Source organism: Pleurodeles waltl, chromosome 4_1 (assembly GCF_031143425.1).
Source record: "Pleurodeles waltl isolate 20211129_DDA chromosome 4_1, aPleWal1.hap1.20221129, whole genome shotgun sequence".
NCBI classification, from domain to species: domain Eukaryota; kingdom Metazoa; phylum Chordata; class Amphibia; order Caudata; family Salamandridae; genus Pleurodeles; species Pleurodeles waltl.
Window position 1 is genome coordinate 337,905,215 of NC_090442.1, and position 21,977 is coordinate 337,927,191.

A 21,977-nucleotide genomic window follows, 5' to 3' on the forward strand; every position below is an offset into this window, starting at 1 on the left:
CATCTTCAGTCTGATTTGCGCTACATAGATCTAATAGTCACAAAAATAAATTTTTGAACTAATAACAGGTGGGAACAAAAAAACTGAAGCAATGCTACTGGAGAAATAAACAAGGAGATAAAATAGAAGGATTTGATGGAGTTTGGATTAAGAAAAAATGGTGAATTAAACTGAACATATCCAAATAACGGTCTCAGACACTGCAGGAAAGTGACTGTTAACGGTCTCTACTCTGCTTCAGGGGTGGCCTACATGGACATATCTGTGAAACAACATTCAATAACTGCTTTGTGTTTGGATTTACATTTGTTTAAGACAAAGCTTAGACTAAGATCTAGTGCTTTGTGTAACAAATTAAGTCTGCAAGATGACACTTGTTTAGAATAATGGAAGCAGGTGGTACAATTGCTATTTGTGATCGGTTCTAGAGAAGAATTAATCTCTGTCCATTGTAACTGGTTACATTTATGAACTTAACCAATAGGGAGCTGCAGAATTTCCAAAAGGATGCATTGCTTTTAAGATTAAGGCTGTGAGCTCCGAGTAGAATTAATTTAAACTGTTAAGTAAAAATTTATGAATATGAGTACAAGCCTGACTGACATTTCACTAAGTTATTTTTTGCAGTTTGTATACATCTTTTTATTGCAATTTAGCATATCACGTCGCGAAAGTTGGTAGAAGTACAAGACTTTATTTTAGATTGAATCATTGAGTCAAAGAATAACAGTGCCTTGCAGAAAACATGGGAAGCCAAAATGTGGAAACCTTAGATCCTGCAAATTATTGGACAGAACAGCTCTTCCAAGTTCATTACACGGAAAGTGTAAGATTTTATCAGTAGTTTGAAAGCAATCTGACAACGTTTTTTGATTATATGGTGAAATCAGTTTTGCCAATTAAGTTCTTAATTAATTTAGTTTCAATTAAGTTTCTTCCAAGCATTAGTGAACATTCTGGCTACATACAGAGATAGAATGTATTACATTTGTTATTTAAATACAATTTTAAAGAATCTACAGCAGTTGTAGATGCGTCTACTAGAGGATGGGGTTCAACTGACTTCATGAGACATCTTTGAGAGAAGATTCTTCAATGTACATCCAATTAGGGAGTGACTTGGGTGATATGACCAAATCTTCAGTTTGATGAAAGAGAACACTGGTGTGATATCTCTTAACATCAATCAAGTTAAAGACACCAAATTATTTTACTTTTCAGCTTTGGAAATGGAATTCTGGGTTGGAGGATTAGTCCCAAAACATAGTTTCTACATGCAGTTTAGAAGTTTAAGTAAGCTTTATTTGGACAGAAAATTGCTAGGTTATAATGTACATAAATACGGTTTTGCTAATGCTAAGTTTACCCAAGAGGACAACCCTAGGCTGTTCCATCTGTCATTTTCTTTGACATGAGCCAAAATATTTGCAATTTGTTGTGGATTATGGAACAAACGTTTATCTTAGAAATGATGCATAGATATGTTATTTAGTCTGTGTACCGTTCAAATTTACTGGCATCTCATCAGTTTTGACTTTGACCAACTAACATCATATTTTGCAAATGAACTACAAGTAAGAACGCTGGGACAGAGATTTGTGAATAATAAATAGTCACTAGTATCCTTCCATGATTTTCTTACTAATTGGGATTTCTGTAATAAGATCAGTCTGCCTGACTCCAGTGGCCAGAACAGGAAACACCATTGAGACAAAACCATCTTTTTGAGTAATAATTTCAATGTGGATTGGATCAGGCACAATTCTGTTACTGTCAGTGACGGATGACGGGCCTTGGTTAAGGGCTTAAGGAGCATCTGAGGTTTATTCATGCTAATTTTTCAAAACACGCCACCAGCTGATACTATGAACAGATGGCTATGCATCCAAGATAAGAAGTAAATATGGTAAAGCAGGGGGTTAGAAGATCAATTAGATATCATATGTTTTTAAGGTTATACCAATTTTAGGTAACACTAGATTGATCTTCCTCAGCCAATCAATTTATGAAATGAACTGTGAAATTCTTCATACTTTAGTTACAATTTAATAGTCTTAGTTCTACAAAGAACTTAGACTGTAATTTTCACAACATCCGGAATCTTTACCTTCACTGTGTACAACCTTTATTTATACTGAAACACCGTAGGCTACTGCGTACTTTAAAAGGTTAGATGAATGAAAAGCATGTACAAATGATACAATTCACCCTAGCAGATGTTTAGAAACAATGGATCGATGTCTAATTAGAGAACACCCATGTGGTTGTTGGAATTACTACTGTTTGTATTGGAACATGATTACATACCTGTGGTGTGTGTTCAAAAAAATATTGGTCTGGCACAAAACCAACCCATAAAATATTTTTCTCTTTTTCATTCAAACAGTATTATTCTGGAACTATGTGTAATTAACCTAGCCAATTTAGATTTTATATGACAAGCAGCATAAAAAGTACATAATTTTACAAACACAAAACTCTATTTTTCCTTAGGCCAGGGTTAATCACAAGGGTTATGCTCCCACAGTCAGGTCTAGGTGATAAGTATGCAGATATGCTAGGGACTTGCCACTGGAGTGCACATTTTATGAGGTGCATGTGACATGCATAATAAACACCCCAAACTATATAATAGCAATACCATAACACTCATGTCAAAAATAATTCCTTGTTCCTACTCAAGAAAAAACAAAAACGCTGTTGTCTTACCATTTCCAGTGGTGCAAACAGAAAATGAATTAATTCTGATGCACTTGGGTTCTGTATGTGAGTCTTTAATTTGGCCTGCAACAGAGAAACAAGTATGTATGAAGAAATGCACACAGTTCTGTTTTGTAAAAGGACAGGGTAAATGCACAACATTCAAATAGGCTTAAATATAAAAAATCATCCATTATACATAATATTGTCTGACAAACGATTTATGATGATTTTGGGATGATATGCACTTTAAGGGAGACAACGTTTCACTTCCCAAAACACAGTATGCCTTTATTGCAAAAATAATACCAGAAATATAAAAATATATTTACAGGGTACATTGACTGCTTGGATCCTTATAGACCACATGTAAATTCAGGTATAGAGACAATTTTGGTGCAAATGGTAGAATGTCCAAGAATGTCTGAAGTAGATTACACTTTGCATGATAAAATTTACACATTTGTTGAATTTCTATGTTCACGTTTCACCAGGAAAAACATGGTGAAGTGTGAAAAGTTAAACCCTTCAGAAAAAGATAAACCATGTGCAAATTCTAGTTAAAAAACATTTGAAGGGGGAAACTTATACTGATGCAGTAATTTTGTACCTGATAATTATACTATACTTTGAATAGCTTGTGGATTATAATTGCAATCTTTTATTTAGGGACTCGGGGAAGGTTCCTTGCCCTCCATGGCCCCTACATTCATGGTTTCTAGCTCCAGCCCATATTTCTTTCTGACAACATATTTTTGGAATCATAAAATTTTATTAATACTGGCACTACCGAGATTAATGTTTTTCCATGTGTTAATGTTTTTCAACCATGAATAAACACAAAGGATTATAAAAAACAAACTCATCCATCCTACTACACCTTGGACAACCAACATGCAGGTACAAATTGCAGGCCAGCCATTAAGACTACCACCAGCTATTGTAAATGGACACAGCTGATAGTAGAGCTTAAGTATTTGCTTTCTAGCACTGAAATAATTTATTTAGGCAAAGAAATGTGAACGATGCTCACAGAGAACTCATTTTGTCAAAATATTCAACCCATGTCAAATGAATTCGTTTCTCTGAACGTGCACCATTTCTTCTCAGCTCCTCCTCTGCCATTATCCAGTTTAAACGGTCTTTTCATGTCAAAATTGAACCACCTCAGGGAATGGCGAGAAAAGTGTAAACACAAATACTAATGTCTCCTGAAAAGGTGCAGTCAACAGACAGCTACAGCCCACTGGTCCAAACATGAACTGAATCAGCATGAATGGAGTGATGTCTGAAATGATGCCAGATGCCTCAGAATAATTCCCAGTTCTTCCATCCATGAAAGACGCACTGAGGTAACTCTTCTACTTCAGCCTCATTCTTGGTTCATTCGTATTAGTAGGTGGTTGGTTGGTCAGCCCAACTGTACACAAAGCAGACATTTTCACCCTGCCATCATCCATGTTTGTAATTACTGGCCTGAATGGTGTTTTGACTGACTGTGGAACTTCATGCAAAACAATATTCCCTCCCCTGCCTGCTGCTGACATTTTAGTGCATACGAGACACTGTTTTTACCCATATTCCAAATGTTGCAGTTAATATTATAGTCTTACAGCCCGCTATGGGGGGGGGCTATACCAGCCAGAGTTTAACAAGGGCCGGTACAGCCGAGCTATGGAGGGCTATAAGTTCATTAGAACATTCCGCCAATAGAGGGTAGAATGTTCTAATAAGTAAAACAAAGGCCTCACAGAGCCCGAGGGGACTGGAATCCCTTTGGGCTCTGTAAGGCCTCTAGTTCACAGCTGCTGCTGTGTGAAAATCATCGGATTGTTGAAGTTACAGGCTTTTACTAGCCATTAAAAGCTCTGGGCACTCTGCTTTTTTTCAATAGAACTCCCAACATTCCAATTTTATAATATAGCCTTATAGCTTGCCGTAGCGGGATATACCGATCATTAAAGAGTCGCTCCAAGGTTTAATAAGGGAGTGGGAGTTTAATGTCGGTATAGCCCAGCTATGAAGGTCTATAAGGCTATTAGAAGATTCCAACACTACAGGACAGAATGTTCTAATAAATAAAACAAAGGCCTCAGGTAGCCCGAGGGGATTGAAATTCTCTCGGGCTCCGTGAGGCCTTAGTTCACAGCACCAGCTGGGAATCTGATAACATTGGAATGTTGGAGCATCGGGCTTCTACCGAGCCATTAAAAATCCAGGGCAGTCCATTGTCAACAATGGAGATCCCAACATTCCAATGCTCTTAAAAAGTTTAAAGTTATCAAGGTAAATGCATCCCCAACCTCAGAAATGTTCATCAAGTCCATCTCAAAATCTATAATTGAGTCTGTACACTACACATACAAATGATCCAGTCTTCAGGCCAGTGCACCAAATGCTGAAATTGGGATACATGATAAATCAAGAAATTCTTGAGTTCAATCCACCCACACCATATAGGAATATTAAACAAATGGAGAGAGCCTAACTTAATTTTTCCCCATTCTAGACCAATTGTGACACTAGTCCAACTAATCTTTGGACGCATCTCTTAAGCAGGCGCTATTGAAACATCTGAAAACAGCATCAAGAAAAATGATTAATTTATCAATCAATTCTATCTAAATTTGTAAACGTAACTTCATGTTCTGCTGCTCATGTGTAAAAACAATAACATACAAGGCTCCACCATTGTGATTCGCTACTGCTTGGAATATGTATTCAGATTACTATTAGGAGGGTATGGAATTGATATAGACCAAATGAGCAAGTTACGTATCTTTGGTAATCCACAGATTGCTCACCTTTTGAATATTGCCAAAGCGTCAGACTAAATCAGGAAACAATATAGTAGTATTTCTGTATGCCAGTAAGCAGCACTGTGTGGCTCTGCATAGACTTTTTTCCACTCTTGAAATGAAGATCACTCTGGCATGCTGCTTTCAAGTGCGGCCGCGTCTCCAGACACACAGCCTCAAAAGCAAATTGATGCGACTAGTATGGAGACTCCTAGATTGGGATCTTATTAAAGGGTAGAGTCCACTCACAAAACAGAGAGATTCCAATGAGGAATCTACAGCTAGACAGTCTCTACCAGAAAAAGCGTTACTGAAGGTAAGTAACGTATTCATCTGAAAAAGACTTCTAGCCGCAGATTTCTCACATTTTGAATAGGTACTAAAGCAGTACCTAAACTGAAGGAGGGTCTGAGAATGGACTCATACAAGAAAGTCCTGTAAACGAGAGGGCAAAATGCCCTTCTAAGCAGACCTGACTACCCAGAAAAAAGTGCTTTGTGAACATATGGAGGGACAGCAACATAGCTGCCTGGCAAATGTCTAGGATATGGAGTCCACATGCTAATGCAGTGCTGGCAGTTTTGTTCATGGTAGAATGAGAAGACAGTCATTTAGTGGGCTACTTTTTAGCTAATGTGCAGTAGAGGATAATGCAGAACATGGTCCAGTGGGAGCACTGCACAGCCTTGCCTTTTTTTTTTGCTGCTCCTAAGTACCCCCTAAAGAGCTGATCATCGAACAGGTGTTTTATAGTACTAGTTATGTAAAAGCTCAGTGCTCTCTTGGGGTCCGAGAGATGAAGTCTCTCCTTTGAGGGGGTGAGGTGGAGCAGAGAATGCTGGAAAGTTGATGGCTTGATGGATATGGAACAGCATCATAATTTTTGGTAGGAAGGATACTCACATCCACATAACCAGTTTCTATTGAAAAAAGGTGGTGTATGGCAGGGTAACCGAGGAAACTTGAAGATCATTCACCTGCCACAATGATGTATAGGCGGCGAGGAACACTGTCTTGGGCGTGAGAAGCCAATACGAGCAGCGGTGTAGCAGCTCAAAGAAAGTACACATCAGAAACGTAAGGATCAAATTAAGATCCCACTGTAGCATGACAAAGGTGAAGGGAGGAAAAAATGTATCTCTTAAAAAAATGCAGTACAACTGAAAAATTAAACGAATACTGAGCCAGCCACTGCAGAAAAGAAGTGCCAAAAGATACCCCTCAACAGTGCTCAGAGCAAAGCTTTGCCGGGCAAGGGTCAAAATAAATAGCAAAATGTCAGACAACTCTTCCAGAAAGGGGTGTCAGGTGAGTGAAATACCAAGCTATAAATCTGTCCCAAAAACAGTAGTGAAGAGTTTTCATCAAGGGACTCCTGGCTACCAAGTTGACATCAACCACTCTGGAGGAAGGTCGAAGGAGTTTAGCTATCTCGGCTCAATCTCCAGCTATGAAGCTGGAGATTGCAAAGGCCAGGGTAGAGAACTCAGCCTTGCTTCTGCAAAAGAAGATCCTCCGAGAGGGGCAGCCTGATCAGAGGACAGATGATCAAGCTAAGGATTTCCATATACCATACTCTCTGTGCTAAATCCAGAGCCACTAGGATGACTTAGGCCCAGTTGGTCCTGATCTCCTTGAAAACTCAAGGCAGGTGTGGTATTGGTGTTGGTAGAAAGGCATATAGGAGTTTCAAGTGCCACTCAAAGTGGAACGCATCTTTGATCAAAAGGTGCCTTGGAAACTCCAATGTCCAAAAGTGCTGATATTGCACTCTCTCAGCAGTTGCACGGATATTAAGCCAACGTTCTCCCCATGCACGGAAGACACCTTGTGCCACCTCTGGATGCACCCTCTAGGTGTGGGTGGCTGAGTTCGCCTGCCCACGGCATTCAAAGATTCTGCCATGTGTTTTACCATCAGGAAAATGTCATAGTGGTCAAATTAATTCCAGAGGCACAGGGTCTCATGGCACAGGGTCCGTGACCCTACCCCACCCTGTTACTTGTAGTACCACATGGCCGTGGTGTCGTTCATTTTCACCTGTGCCAACCTCCCCTTGATGGAGGGAAGGAAGATTTTCAATGTTAAACTGACTGTCAGCTCCAGGAGGATGATATGGAGTCCAGACTCTGCCAGAGATCAGAGGCCTCTGCTCTCTACCTCTCAGAATGGCCACCCTAACTCCAAAGCAATGCATCGGTTATCACTGTCAGGTCTGGGTGGAGAAGGGAGAGGAAACTTCCTCTGATCCAACAGTGGTCCAATAACCACCAGTGCAGATCTTTTGCGGTCTCCTCCAAAACCGAAACGTTGCTGGAGAGGTCCCCTTGAAGTTGAATCCACTGAGACTTCAGTTCCCACTACAGAGCGTGTATGCATGCAGAGGGAGCAAAAGGCACAAAACCCAACCATGTCCAAATTGGCCCAGATAAAATGGAGCATCTGTGAAGGAGTCAGGTGTGACTTTGGCATGTTAACAGTGAACCCCGAAGATGACAGCAAGTTTGCCATAGCCTCGAGGTGGTTGATAACCGTCTGGGTTGAGCCTGCCTTCAAAAGCCAGTTGTAGAGGTAGGGGAAGAGTGGCAGCCCTGACCTCCAATGGTGTGCTATCACTACTATCACCTTTGTGAATACTCAATGGAGCCTTGGTGAGGCCAAAGGGGAACACAGCAAACTGAAAATGCTTCAATCCCACCACAAACCTCAGGTAGCGCTGATGAGCCAGGAAGACGAGTATATGGAAATAGGAATCCTGCAGAATCAACACCATCCTCTAGTCTCCAGGGTCTTGGGCATGCAACCTAGGCCATGATGAGCATTTCTCTTTTTGGAGGAAGCTTTGAGTGGGTGCAGGTCTAGAATAGGCCGAAGCCCTCCATTCTTCTTCGGCACCAGAAATTAGAGTAACAATCACGTCCAACTTCTGGCGCTGGTACCCTCTCAACAGTCCCTTTGGCCAAAAGGGCATGCACTTCCTGATGCAAAATAGAGAGATGCTTCTCAGTCAGCTGCTGAGGGGGACAGTCGAAGGTGCTTCAGAGAAGCACCTTCGACTGCAAGGCATATCCCCCTGCAGACAATCTACAGGATCCACCTGTCTGATGTATAGCTTGCCAACCTGAGAACAATTGTTGGCTCCTGCCTCCCACCAGGTGCTGTGCTACCCTAAGGGCATGCTAAAGAGGTTTAGCAGGTGGGGTTGCAGCTGGGCTGTGGACTGAATAGCCCATTGACCCTGGCTGTGGGGTGGTGATCACCACAGCCTCATACGCAAAATGGCTAGGTACCGTGCTGAGGCGGGACAGGCTGGTGGTAGGACGCAGCCTGACCAAATTTGCAAAAGGAGCGGTAAGGTGAGTGCAGTTGGCAAGGCAGGTCAGATAAGCCCAGACAGTGTACAGTAGTCCTGCTCTTTTTAAATTGCTCTGAAGTGGAATCTGCCTAGTGCCTAAATAGGTGAGTCCTGTCAAACTGCAGCTATTCATGGCGGCGAATGGCATCACTGGTGCCAATGGCTCACCCAACAGAATCGGTGTTGTTCAAGCTACAATGAATCGTGAACTCTACAACTGTCTTAGGAGGCCTGGGCAAGGACAGGTCAGAGATCTTGAGGTCGGACTTGAGCCAGTGAGTCCCAAATGGCATGGACTAGGGTCCCAGGAGGCAGCTGGCATTTAATGAATGGGGAGCCAGCCTAGTGAAAGAGACAACTTGCTTCCCAAATGCCTCCACCCGATAGGACTCCCTATCGAGAGGAGTAGGTGGTTAAGTGTTGGGATAAGATCTGCTTGTCGACACCTGCACTACTAAATGTTCAGGGGAAGGGTGCTGTTGAAAGGTAAGGTAAGAACACACCTACCACTAGCTATAAGGCCACCAACACAATGTTAGGTCCAGTAACGGTCTCAAAACACTAGCCCCTGGCTAAACCCCTGGTAGCTTGGCAAAGGCAGGCAGGCATAAGTTAGGAGACAGATATGTATCTCATTTAAATACACCAACCGAGGAAATAGGTGAGACACAACATACAAAGCTCCCACACCAATTTATAAAAGTAGGGACTATTTTTATCTTTAAAATAACACAAAAACAACAAAAATCTAATACAGGGAACCAGAGATAAATATTTAAAGGTTAACTCAAAAATTGTGCTTTCTAGTGCTTAGAAATCAATAGCCCCAACCAGAGACATCTGGTTGAGCTAGACCGGGACTAAGTCACAATTTGAGGCCGATGGAGACCTGCTTGTATACACTGAGTGGGAGGCCTCGATTAAAGTTTTACCTTTGCACTTAAGTCATTTTTCTGGAACTTTTTCTCTTATCATGCGAGCCTTCTCGTCAGGCCGGAATCCGATGCACCGTCATCGGCTTGAGATTTTGCACAGCCCCGGTCAACTCCTGAAAGCCTCATTGATGGGGAAAGCTCTGGAGCTTCAGAAGGATGAACCTGAAATTCAGGGCGGGTCGCAGTTTTACAACAGCGGCTTGACAGACACCATATGCAGCTTTTTCCAAAAGTTATTTCAAACTTCTGGTTGTTCTTCGTGAAGTTCCTCTTGATGGTTCAAAGTGTCCACACACATTAATCCAAGGGTCTAGAGGCTGATTCAGTTCTAGGAAGTTTGACCCACAATTCTCACAATTCACTTGGCCAAATCCTTAAAAGTCCACTGGACACACTCCAGGTTGGGGACTTCTGTGACGACTGGTGGAGGCAAGCTCTGTTAACCTGTTTGCTATCATGGAGTATACTCCTTAGTCCTTTTTTGAAGTAAGGAAAAGTCCTTAAGGCTGTTGTTCCAGGGTGCAACTGGAGCATCCTTCAGAGTGAAGTCCTGTGGGTTGCAGACCAGGGTTCCAACAGAGCAGTCCTCCTCTTTGTGGTTTCATGCAGAAGATCTGAGTTGCAATGCAGCTCAGACATATTCATTCAATCATCTTGGGGATCAAGCAGGAGGGCACCCCTGTCCAATGAGATGCAGGGTGCCACCCAAAAGAATGGCAGCTTCCTCTCAAGTGTGGTATTTTCTTGTCCCACAAAGTACTGCACTTTAAAATCCAAGATGGATGATTTCTCTCCAGCAGAGTAGGATCTGGCTAAACTAACCTACTGGTGTGGCTCATTACCATTAACAGTCCCCTTCAGAACCTCTGCAAATTCCTTTCCTGGGCCTGTCATCTGTCTGAGGGGTACAGGGAGAGGGGGAAGGCCTGGCTGGCATTCCTAGCTCTCCTTGAAGCCCAGTTTGATTTACCCAGCCCCCTTCCTGGCCTAAGCCCTACAGTTGCAGAGCTCCCTCCCTCAGAAATTATCTGTTCTATATAGGCCAATCATCACCTCATCAAAACAGCCTGGCTAATCTTGTTAAGCTGACCTATCAGAAAAGGCCACTAGTAGGCTGGATTTTGGCTTACAGAAAAGAAGGTTGTATAACTTCTCTTCTGTATTAGGTATAATAAATTCAACAGTGGCAAGTTGTTGAATTTATCATTGCCAAACTTTTGAGCCCTTGAATGACAAATTTAGCACCTTCCTAGTAATATTTATGCTCATATGACATATTCCAATGTTATCCTACGGAGCTAAGTATCTAAAATGGGGAAAAATGAAATGGATAGCTTTTTTCCTCACCAGGGCATATAAAACACCTTTTATAACGTTCTTGCTTATAGGCACATGTCACCCCACCCATGGGGCACCTAGGGGAGACCTTATGGGTGACATAAAAAAATAAGGTGTATTATCACTATGGAAGTACCTTTAATTCCAAAGTCAAATTTGCATGCATTGTACTTTTTAAAACCATTTGCAATGGAGGGCTACCTTTAAAAATGACAACAGGCAACACAGCAGTGCACACTCCAGTGCGGGAAATTTACTGGGCCTCTTAACCTCGCTGCCTAATTATATACCAGGGACATATAGAAAGTTTGAATCTCCATTGCCCTATTATATACTAGGAACTTACAGGAGTCTGTCACTGTCAATTGAAATTGTACCACATTACCATGTAACTTTTGATCAGAACACTCGCTCTACGCCCAGGGCACAGTCAGAGTCAGTTACCATCAGTATCAGTCAGAAAAAATGCAGGTGAACATGCTAAAAGAGAAATGCAGGGTTGTCCATGGTAGGGTGATGGTGTTTCCCTATTTGTCTGTTAAATGAGAGCCAGAGCAAGGCTTGGCCCACCCAGAATTCCAACAAGGTATCTGTAACTGCCGCAGTGAATGGCAGAAGAGCCTTAGAAGATGTTTGTCCCAGTTGGAGAACTTCAATGAGCAGATTAGCATTTACCTCCAAACTGGGAAGCTCGAAGTAGGACTTTAGCCGCCGAACTGCTGGACCCATCAGCCAGAGGGTGGGTCTTCCCCCAACTTTATGCTTTCCTCCTCCATTTTTGCTAACCTTAGAATTCTACGCACTATAACACTGCTAACCAATGCTAAAGTGCATGTGCTCACTCATTAAAATACGGTAACATTGGCTTAACCTCGATTGGCATATGTAATTTACTCATACGTCTAGTTAAGTGCCACTATACATACCCAGCACCTGTAAATTAAATGCTACTAGTGGACCTGCAGCACTCATTGTGGCACCAACCTAAATAGCCCTCTAACATGTCTCAGGCCTGCCGTTACAGCCTGTGTGGGTACAGTTTTAAACTGCCATTTTGACCTGACAAAATAAAATGTTTGCCAGGTCCTAGCCATCCTTTTTAATACATGGAACACCCTGTACAGCCTCGAGGGTAGGGTACAATACATTTAAAACGTAGGACATGTACTTTTAAGTTTTACATGTCCTAGAAGGGAAAATGTGTTTTTTTTACTACTAGTGAAAGGCCTACCTATCCCATAGGTTGGCATTTGGATTACCTTATTACATATATGAATTATTACAAATGGGAATATGTCAGCAGTTCATGTTTGGTGTCTCTGAAATCCCGATTTAAAATCCTAAATTATGGTGAAGTCGAAACCTATATTACAATTCTGAAAATGCCACTTGTAGGACATTGGCATTTTCCTGCCTTAGTCACTTCGTTCGTGTAGCCTGTCCCTGGTCACATGACAGGGTGTAGTTGACAGTTAGGCTTTGTGTATTCCTCCTAGACAACCACACACAAAAGGAAGCTTAGGTGTGCCTGCATGGGGCATCAATGGCAGGATGGGAGGGAGGAGCTGGACACAGCCTCACTTACACATGAATAGTCTGTGTCCTGCCTCAACACAAAGGGCCACATACCTCCTGTGGTTAGTCTCGAACCAGGACAAGGAAGACAGGACAGGATGCCTGGGGACTTCAAAGGCAAACCTCAAGAAGCTTCTTACTAACACTTCAAATTCACAACTGGGTACAGATACTGGATATTAGACACCAACTCTTCATAACACATGTGGATCTCTGGAGACTCTGTCATGAAGGACTGCAGTGCTGCAGGATGGACTGGTAGTCTGTTAGACTGCACTCTGCTGACTTGCTGTGCTGTGTTTTGCTGTGCTGACATGCTGCCTGCTGGCCTCCTTCCTGGAAGAGAAGGACTGGACCTACATCTCCTGAACCCAGAACACCAGAGTGACACCAAGGGCTAACTGTTCTTAAGGAAAGGAGGCTCCTAAAACCTTGCAGCTACACCTGGACTCTGTCATCTGTGAGTCTACCTTGCCAAGTTGTGCCACTCCAGTTCTGGACCATTGGAAGTTGGGTTAAGGTGCTTTACTAGCCTCTGTGGATCCATCAGAACTGATGCATCTCCTGTGCTGCGCTGACTGGATTAGTTGCAAAGGCTTGAATCGCTGTCCACATCGCATTCAGAACCACGGCTGCACAAGGCAAAGCAAAGCGCCCAGAACACTACAAATGGTTTTGCAAATAACAGACTTAATCAGTGTGTTGGTACCCATTTTGTTTTTCCCCGTTTACTCGAAACCTAAATGCAGACCCAGTCAAAATTCTTTTGTAAGCTAATATATGGTCAGCCTTGAAATTACACCCATAAAGCAACAGAGCCAGTTTTGTAACTTGCAGATTCACCAAGAATGAAACAGACTAAACACATTTAAAACTAAAATAATTGCACTAGGCAAAAAAAAAACTCATTTTGAGTAGACCATTCTTAAGGTAAAACTAGAAATGGTACTGTTATATAAATATTTAGATGTTATCTTTGCCCCAAGTTTGCAATATAAAAAAAAATGCCAAATAAACCTGATTAACACTGGTTAAACACACACACACACACACGTAGATTTAATCAGAAATATGGGATTCTTCTGTCCTAACACATGCAAAGGCACATCTTACAAAGGTGGTATCTGCTGTCACCTATGATCAACTTGCACGGTTTTAAGTTCCTCTACTGAGTTTCTAACTCATCGGAACGGAAACGGAAGTGTCTTGAACTTGGTTTATGATCCATAACTAATTTATTTGAGATTTTATTCTCTCTTGCCCAGCAGAAAACAGGTTCTTTATCCAAAGACTAAGAATACATGCACTTGGGTTAAAATCCAGACTGGCTTAATTTTAACACCAACACCCTATTACCTTCACATACTCTAACCAAATGATAAAACATTGAACATCACTTTGAACGTCCTCTGCTTTAGCTTGCCATGTTCATCGTCCAACAGCCCCCCCCACATTCCCAAATCAGCATCTCCAAAATAGCATAGCTTAATAAAGTATTAACTAAAATACCTTTTCCCTTGAACCTCAGCAAATGCACACTTGATATTCATGCATAATATGTGCACAGGGTCAACTTGTACTGTACCAGCCATCAATAGTGGACTGAGTTGTGCAATTTGAGGAACCACATCCTAACTTTTAGGATGGTGTCAGAAACTGACTTTGCAGAGTGAGAGGTGAAAAATACCTCATAAATCCCCATCTAATGCCAGACTCCTACAGCAACTCGTCTGGGAAACCTCCAACTTGCATCTGCAAATGGTCTGATAGGTGTGGTTTGTTAGCTCAGTGAAGAATATTACATCACTTGGTAAGTAAAAACAAAAAACCGGTAGGTCGGTGCACCACCTTAGCCCCGTGGCTAATGCAGCCAGTAAAATACATCTATAAATATACACTCACTAAGTCAATAAAAATACTCATCAGTGTGAAGCAACGCCACAATTTTCCAGGCTCCTGCAGACATATACAGGAGTATAGGAGATCACATCCTATATAGAAGAATAGAAGCTATCAATATGCACACAGCCTACACACCTAATCCGAGGCACAATTAGGGCCAAGCTTTCGGTCAAAATATACATTTGATAAGATTGCCTCATCCTCCGGGGGGAAAATCAGTGTCCCATGACAGACCTTTGCATACATCAGCTATGGCAACTGTTGGGCTTTGAGAAGCTGGCAATACTGCGTAATGGGCAAGAGTAACAATTCTGCAGACTATGGGACCTGGTCCTAGTACATATAACCCAGGACTACAGAGAACTAAAATGGACCAAGAGGTTGATAGTATTAGGTTTCCAGGGCAAGGATAGCCGTTTGGTCTGAAACTAGAAGACTGAGATATCCTTGGGGCATTCCTATACACAACATGCGACCGGAAGTGGGACATGGACTGAAGGAGTGTGAGAAAGTAGCCTCTTTCTAGCCTTATTACCCCCACTTTTGGCCTGTTTGTGAGTGTATGTCAGGGTGTTTTTTACTGTCTCACTGGTATCCTGCTAGCCAGGGCCCAGTGCTCATAGTGAAAACCCTATGTTTTCAGTATGTTTGTTATGTGTCACTGGGACCCTGCTAGTCAGGACCCCAGTGCTCATAAGTTTGTGGCCTATATGTATGTGTTCCCTGTGTGGTGCCTAACTGTCTCACTGAGGCTCTGCTAATCAGAACCTCAGTGGTTATGCTCTCGCATTTCTTTCAAATTGTCACTAACAGGCTAGTGACCAATTTTACCAATTTACATTGGCTTACTGGAACACCCTTATAATTCCCTAGTATATGGTACTGAGGTACCCAGGGTATTGGGGTTCCAGGAGATCCCTATGGGCTGCAGCATTTCTTTTGCCACCCATAGGGAGCTCTGACTATTCTTACACAGGCCTGCCACTGCAGCCTGAGTGAAATAACATCCACGTTATTTCACAGCCATTTTACACTGCACTTAAGTAACTTATAAGTCACCTATATGTCTAACCTTTACCTGGTAAAGGCTAGGTACAAAGTTACTTAGTGTGAGGGCACCCTGGCACTAGCCAAGGTGCCCCCACATAGTGCGGGGGACACCATTACACGAGTGCACTACATATAGGTCACTACCTATATGTAGCTTCACAATGGTAACTCCGAATATGGCCATGTAACATGTCTATGATCATGGAATTGCCCCCTCTATGCCATCCTGGCATAGTTGGCACAATCCCATGATCCCAGTGGTCTGTAGCACAGACCCTGGTACTGCCAAACTGCCTTTCCTGGGGTTTCACTGCAGCTGCTGCTGCTGCCAACCCCTCAGACAGGCTTCTGCCCTCCTGGGGTCCAGCCAGGCCTGGCCCAGGATGGCAGAACAAAGGACTTCCTCTGAGAGAGGGTGTTACACCCTCTCCCTTTGGAAAATGGTGTGAAGGCAGGGGAGGAGTAGCCTCCCCCAGCCTCTGGAAATGCTTTCATGGGCACATTTGGTGCCCATTTCTGCATAAGCCAGTCTACACCGGTCCAGGGACCCCTTAGCCCTGCTCTGGCGCGAAACTGGACAAAGGAAAGGGGAGTGACCACTCCCCTGACCTGTACCTCCCCTGGTCGGTGCCCAGAGCTCCTCCAGTGTGCTCCAGACCTCTGCCATCTTGGAAACAGAGGTGCTGCTGGCACACTGGACTGCTCTGAGTGGCCAGTGCCACCAGGTGACGTCAGAGACTCCTTCTGATAGGCTCCTTCAGGTGTTGCTAGCCTATCCTCTCTCCTAGGTAGCCAAACCCTCTTTTCTGGCTATTTAGGGTCTCTGTCTCTGGGGAAACTTTAGATAACGAATGCAAGAGCTCATCCGAGTTCCTCTGCATCTCTCTCTTCACCTTCTGCCAAGGAATCGACTGCTGACCGCGCTGGAAGCCTGCAAAACTGCAACAAAGTAGCAAAGACGACTACTGCAACTCTGTAACGCTGATCCTGCCGCCTTCTCGACTGTTTTCCTGGTGGTGCATGCTGTGGGGGTAGTCTGCCTCCTCTCTGCACTAGAAGCTCCGAAGAAATCTCCCGTGGGTCGACGGAATCGTCCCCCTGCAACCGCAGGCACCAAAGAACTGCATCACCAGTACCCTGGGTCTCCTCTCAGCACGACGAGCGAGGTCCCTTGAATCCAGCAACTCTGTCCAAGTGACTCCCACAGTCCAGTGACTCTTCAGTCCAAGTTTGGTGGAGGTAAGTCCTTGCCTCCCCACGCCAGACTGCATTGCTGGGAACCGCGACTTTTGCAGCTACTCCGGCCTCCGTGCACTTCCGGCGGAAATCCTTTGTGCACAGTCCAGCCTGGGTCCACGGCACTCTAACCTGCATTGCACGACCTCCTAAGTTGTTCTCCGGCGACGTGGGACTCCTTTGTGCGACTTCGGGTGAGCACAGTTTCACGCATCCTCGTAGTGCCTGTTTCTGGCACTTCTCCGGGTGCTACCTGCTGCTGAGAGGGCTCCTTGTCTTGCTCGACGTCCCCTCTGTCTCCTGACGCAATTTGCGACATCCTGGTCCCTCCTGGGCCACAGCAGCATACAAAAACCCTTGCCGCACGATTTGCAGCTAGCAAGGCTTGTTGGCGGTCTTTCGGCGGGAAAACACTTCTGCACGACTCTCCACGGCGTGAGGGATCCGTCCTCCAAAGGGGAAGTCTCTAGCCCTTGGCGTTCCTGCAGAAACCTAAGCTTCTACAGTCCAGTAGCAGCTTCTTTGCACCCGCAGCTGGCATTTCCTGGGCATCTGCCCATCTCCGACTTGCTTGTGACTTTTGGACTTGGTCCCCTTGTTCCACAGGTACCCTCGACTGGAAATCCATAGTTGTTGCATTGCTGGTTTGTGTCTTTCCTGCAGAATTCCCCTATCACGACTTCTATGTCCTTTGGGGAACTTTAGTGCACTTTGCACTCACTTTTCAGGGTCTTGGGGTGGGCTATTTTTCTAACCCTTACTATTTTCTAATAGTCCCAGCGACCCTCTACAAGGTCACATAGGTTTGGGGTGCATTCGTGGTTCGCATTCCACTTTTGGAGTATATGGTTTGTGTTGCCCCTATTCCTATGTGTCTCCATTGCATCCTATTGTAACTATACAGTGTTTGCACTGTTTTCTAAGACTATACTGTATATTTTTGGTAGTGTGTATATATATCTTGTGTATATTTGCTATCCTCATACTGAGGGTACACTCTGAGATACTTTGGCATATTGTCATAAAAATAAAGTACCTTTATTTTTAGTATATCTGTGTATTGTGTTTTCTTATGATATTGTGCATATGACACTAAGTGGTACTGTAGGAGCTTCACTCGTCTCCTAGTTCAGCCTAAGCTGCTCTGCTAAGCTACCATTATCTATCAGCCTATGCTGCTAGACACCCTATACACTAATAAGGGATAACTGGGCCTGCTGCAAGGTGCAAGTACCCCTAGGTACTCACTACAAGCCAGTCCAGCCTCCTACAAGGAGGGTGAGAGCTTTGGCACAGGCACTTTGGGGTGGAAATTATACTGAGTTTCCCGGTGGGTATGTGATTCTTATGCTGCATTTCTTATTGAAAACTAATAAAAACTATTGAAACTACATTTGATAAAGGTGTGCCTAATGGCAAGGGCCAGCACAAATGCAAACTAAATGGAGACATCCTGCAACTGTTAAAGGTTGACAAATGTTTATTATTATTCCTACATGTCTCTCCTGTATTTGTTGTTGTGGAAAGAATTCCTATGTACTATTGGTGTATGTCTGAAATGTTTATTGAATTTGATTTAATTGCTGTGTATATCTACCCTTTGCATCTTGCTAAAATGAAAACAAAAGATTAAAAGCACAGACAAAGCAATAGGTGTATTATGTAAGCAACTGCAGCATAAGCACATTGAAGCCAGAAGGTGAATAAAAGGTAGATGTTATTGAAGTCTTTCAGCATACAATACCATCACAATTGTAAAAAACAATTAGACAACATATATTGCCATCAGACACTTTTGACAAACAAACAAAAGGACTACTGTATTGAAGGCAAGGGAGCCTTGTGTGTAGCCCACATTTCGTTTTTATGAAAAGAAAAATCAATACATAAACATCCAGTCCTAGTGACATTTTTAAGAAGCCACCACGAAGAATGGGCAAAGCAAAAGAACAGTGCACAGTTAACGGGAGAGGATGGACGGAGATATGATGAGGTGGGATGTGGAGGAAACCAAGCACCCCGGGGACTGAGGGAAGGGCAGATGGGAACAGGAATGAGGGACAGATTAGCAGCAAAGCAACACACTTAAGGAAGCCAGTAGAAACGATCAGACAGTAGAAACGTTCAAGGAGCCAACAGCATTAGCCAAGAGACAAATATTCCTCTGGGTTGAGACAAGACATGATTGACAAAGCCTCAAGCCAATCGGAGAAATAGGCTGGTAGACGAAAACAAATGTTTGAAAAGGGTGGACCTAAAGCCCAATCAAGTTATATGTTAACTTATAGGTACATTCGATAAATACATTGTCAAAACCCCGATCTATAAAAACAAGGGCTAAAACTATTAACTTATTCCTCAAGATTGACAACGATGTTGAAGACAGATTTGTGGATCTTATGGCAACTAGCAATCAAAAGAAAAGTGTCAATTACTTGAGTTTATTTCACTTGGCCGTCATTATAGTAAAGAATAAAAGGTGCCATACAAGTATGATATTCCCATGACCTGAAAACAGACATAAGGAAATGGCAATTTGGTCTGTATAAAAGGTGTGCGTCACACAAACAAAGCTGCGAGGATGTGTGTAACCCATAGTTATTTAAGTCTCAAAACTAATAGTACAGTGAATTCCTTGGTGTAGGACGTATAAATGATATGACAACTTTAAAGTGTGGTTTGATAGGACTTGATATGGATGTAATAATAGAAAGGATGCTTCTCATTACAGTGGTGAACGTGAATCACTTTATCTGTTTGTGTCTCCCAACAAATTAAATTAGTCTTCATCAAGCAAAGATCACACATGGAACAACACCTACTCATTACAATCATGTCAAAGGGGTTTTAACTAGACGTGCTTCCTTCAGCACTCACCCAAGGTATAAATGTTAAAATATAAACCAGTGTCACTCTAATGCTTTTAAATCACTGCCTCAGATAAAAAAAAATGCATGTTTCTAAAATGTGAGTGTCGAAAAGGATCTTAAAATAGAGTCTCCACATTAAGCTTACCAAAAGATTGAATCCATGTTTGAACTTTTGAAAGCAATCTATAAATTCTTCTTGGGGTGGTGGTTTTGCACGAAGAGTCAGAACACCCTCTGATGAGCAAACAAGAAAATTGGTTATTCAGTATGCTGTAGCATATCAACTGTTCACCTTTGACTGATAATGCATAATGAGACTAGCAAGAGGGAAAGTGGGCCGACTTTCATTATAGCTCTTTCTAGTAGAAACTGAAAAGTACATTGCAGCATGATTTAAAATGTATTCATAAAGCATTATCCCTGGAACAAAACGTATATCTTAAAAAGCACTCACCTCCAGGCCCTTTCTTTTTATTTTTCTTGAATTTTTTTCTTTTTGAAAGATCAGAATACGCCTCAGCAGCTTTCTGAAGTTTGATTATAAAAAATTCAATGTCATCCAAAATGTGATTTAGAATTTGCTGAAAAGGAAAATGAACATCCCTGACTCGTGAAAACAGAACATAGTGCAATATGTTTAGGCACGTTACTTTGCAGAGCAGAGCACATAAAATCATTGTTGATACATTTTAAACTACTAAACATAGCCATTTGACATCAAACGTTCCACACACAATTTTGGAAAAAGAGCATCTGCCCGTGTTGTTTCGCTGGCTCGAGGACGTCAGAGTATTAGGAGCATTCGACACAAACATGTATTGCACAATGTTACCAAGTTGACACTGATAGGTGTCAAATGACAGCTGCCACATTGAAATCTACGTTATTAGTTCAGTACCACCAGGTTGGGCGGGGTGTGTGCGTGCCTGCCAAGTTGGAAACACTTTTTTTAAACGACTAGAACATAATGTTGGGAGAGTGGCACTTGGACAGACTGTATTAAAGATAGCTACCAGTTTTCAAGCTTGTACCATTCATCAAGCCCTAGAACATGACTTGAAGAGAAGGACACAGTCATTGACTGATCCAAGTTGTAGGTGCCTGATCGTAGAACAGTTTTTGGGGGCATTTTCTCTAAACCTTCTAAACTCAACACCCCAAGTCTGTGTAAACCATGTATTTATTTTATCAGTGATGCAGTAAAAAAGGAGATCAAATATTACGAAACGTTATTTTAGATACTAAGATCTTTCTAAAAGAAATGTACAGGAAGTGCAGAATTTTCTGATGTCTGAAAACAGCACACTATTAGACAATACACACTTTTTCTGCAATGCTGGGCTACACTGATAAGCTGCTGCCAATAGAAAACAGAAAGTGCTCAGTTTAAGGCTTAAGATATCACCCGGAACCACGCTTAGCTCAACTCTCTAACTCAGACTGAGAACCAGAAAGTGCACAAATTAACCAACCTTAGGTGTTTTTCCCCCATGTAGGATGCCCTGGTATCAGGTTTCTGTCAGTCATAAGCATTTTACACTCTATGTAATGAGGCCTCTAAAGCTTGTTTCCAATTGCAAACGACAAAACTTTGACTGGGATAAACCTTTCCCCAATTCAGTCCCACCACATGCCCTACTGGTGTCACTGTTTGATGCGTTGATCTTGGTTAGATATCAAAAAGACAGACAGAAATGCTTTCCCATGTTTCTGATTTACGATATAGGGTGAGAATATTTATTTTATTGATTTCAGTGAAGTTTTTTTTGGTCATAACCTACAAATTCTGAACGGGGAATCTATTTTCTTCTTTTGTAATACATTCTTTGGCTATTTTTTTCCTTTTTAGTTAAATTTGATTTTTGACTTAAGGCAAATTTATTACAAAACGAAGTATCTAATTGGAACAGGGAGCATTCATAATTCTGGCTGTTCTGGGCACAAATGTGGTTTAACTTAACGAAGAGCATTCATCTTATTTATTTAAAGATCATGACTGAGGACCAAAACTGTATCTACCTAGAAAAAAGAAAAAAAAAGTACAATAATCATACTTAGTCCATGGAAACAGTGAGCTGTTTTTTTGTTTTTTTTTTACTGGAAAGCAGTTTATCTGAAAGGCAAAGTGTGAATTTGAAAACAGAATATGTGCATTTTCATGAACTGACAAACTGCTGTAAAGCGTTGGTATTTCTGCTATAAATTAAAGCTTATATTG

General features: G+C 42.3%; 1 protein-coding gene across 9 annotated transcripts in view; it reads right to left on the reverse strand.

Annotated features, from left to right (window-relative positions):
• The window catches only part of EPS8 (EGFR pathway substrate 8, signaling adaptor), a 790,402-nt gene that overhangs the window by 177,132 nt on the left and 591,293 nt on the right, over positions 1–21,977 (reverse strand). For all 9 annotated transcript variants that reach the window (XM_069228470.1, XM_069228468.1, XM_069228462.1 and 6 more), the window contains 3 exons: positions 20,214–20,340; positions 19,905–19,993; positions 2,710–2,784 (listed from right to left, as the gene is read on the reverse strand). In XM_069228470.1, the coding sequence (XP_069084571.1) occupies positions 2,710–2,784; positions 19,905–19,993; positions 20,214–20,340 (291 nt within the window). The remainder of the gene's footprint in view (positions 1–2,709; positions 2,785–19,904; positions 19,994–20,213; positions 20,341–21,977) is intronic.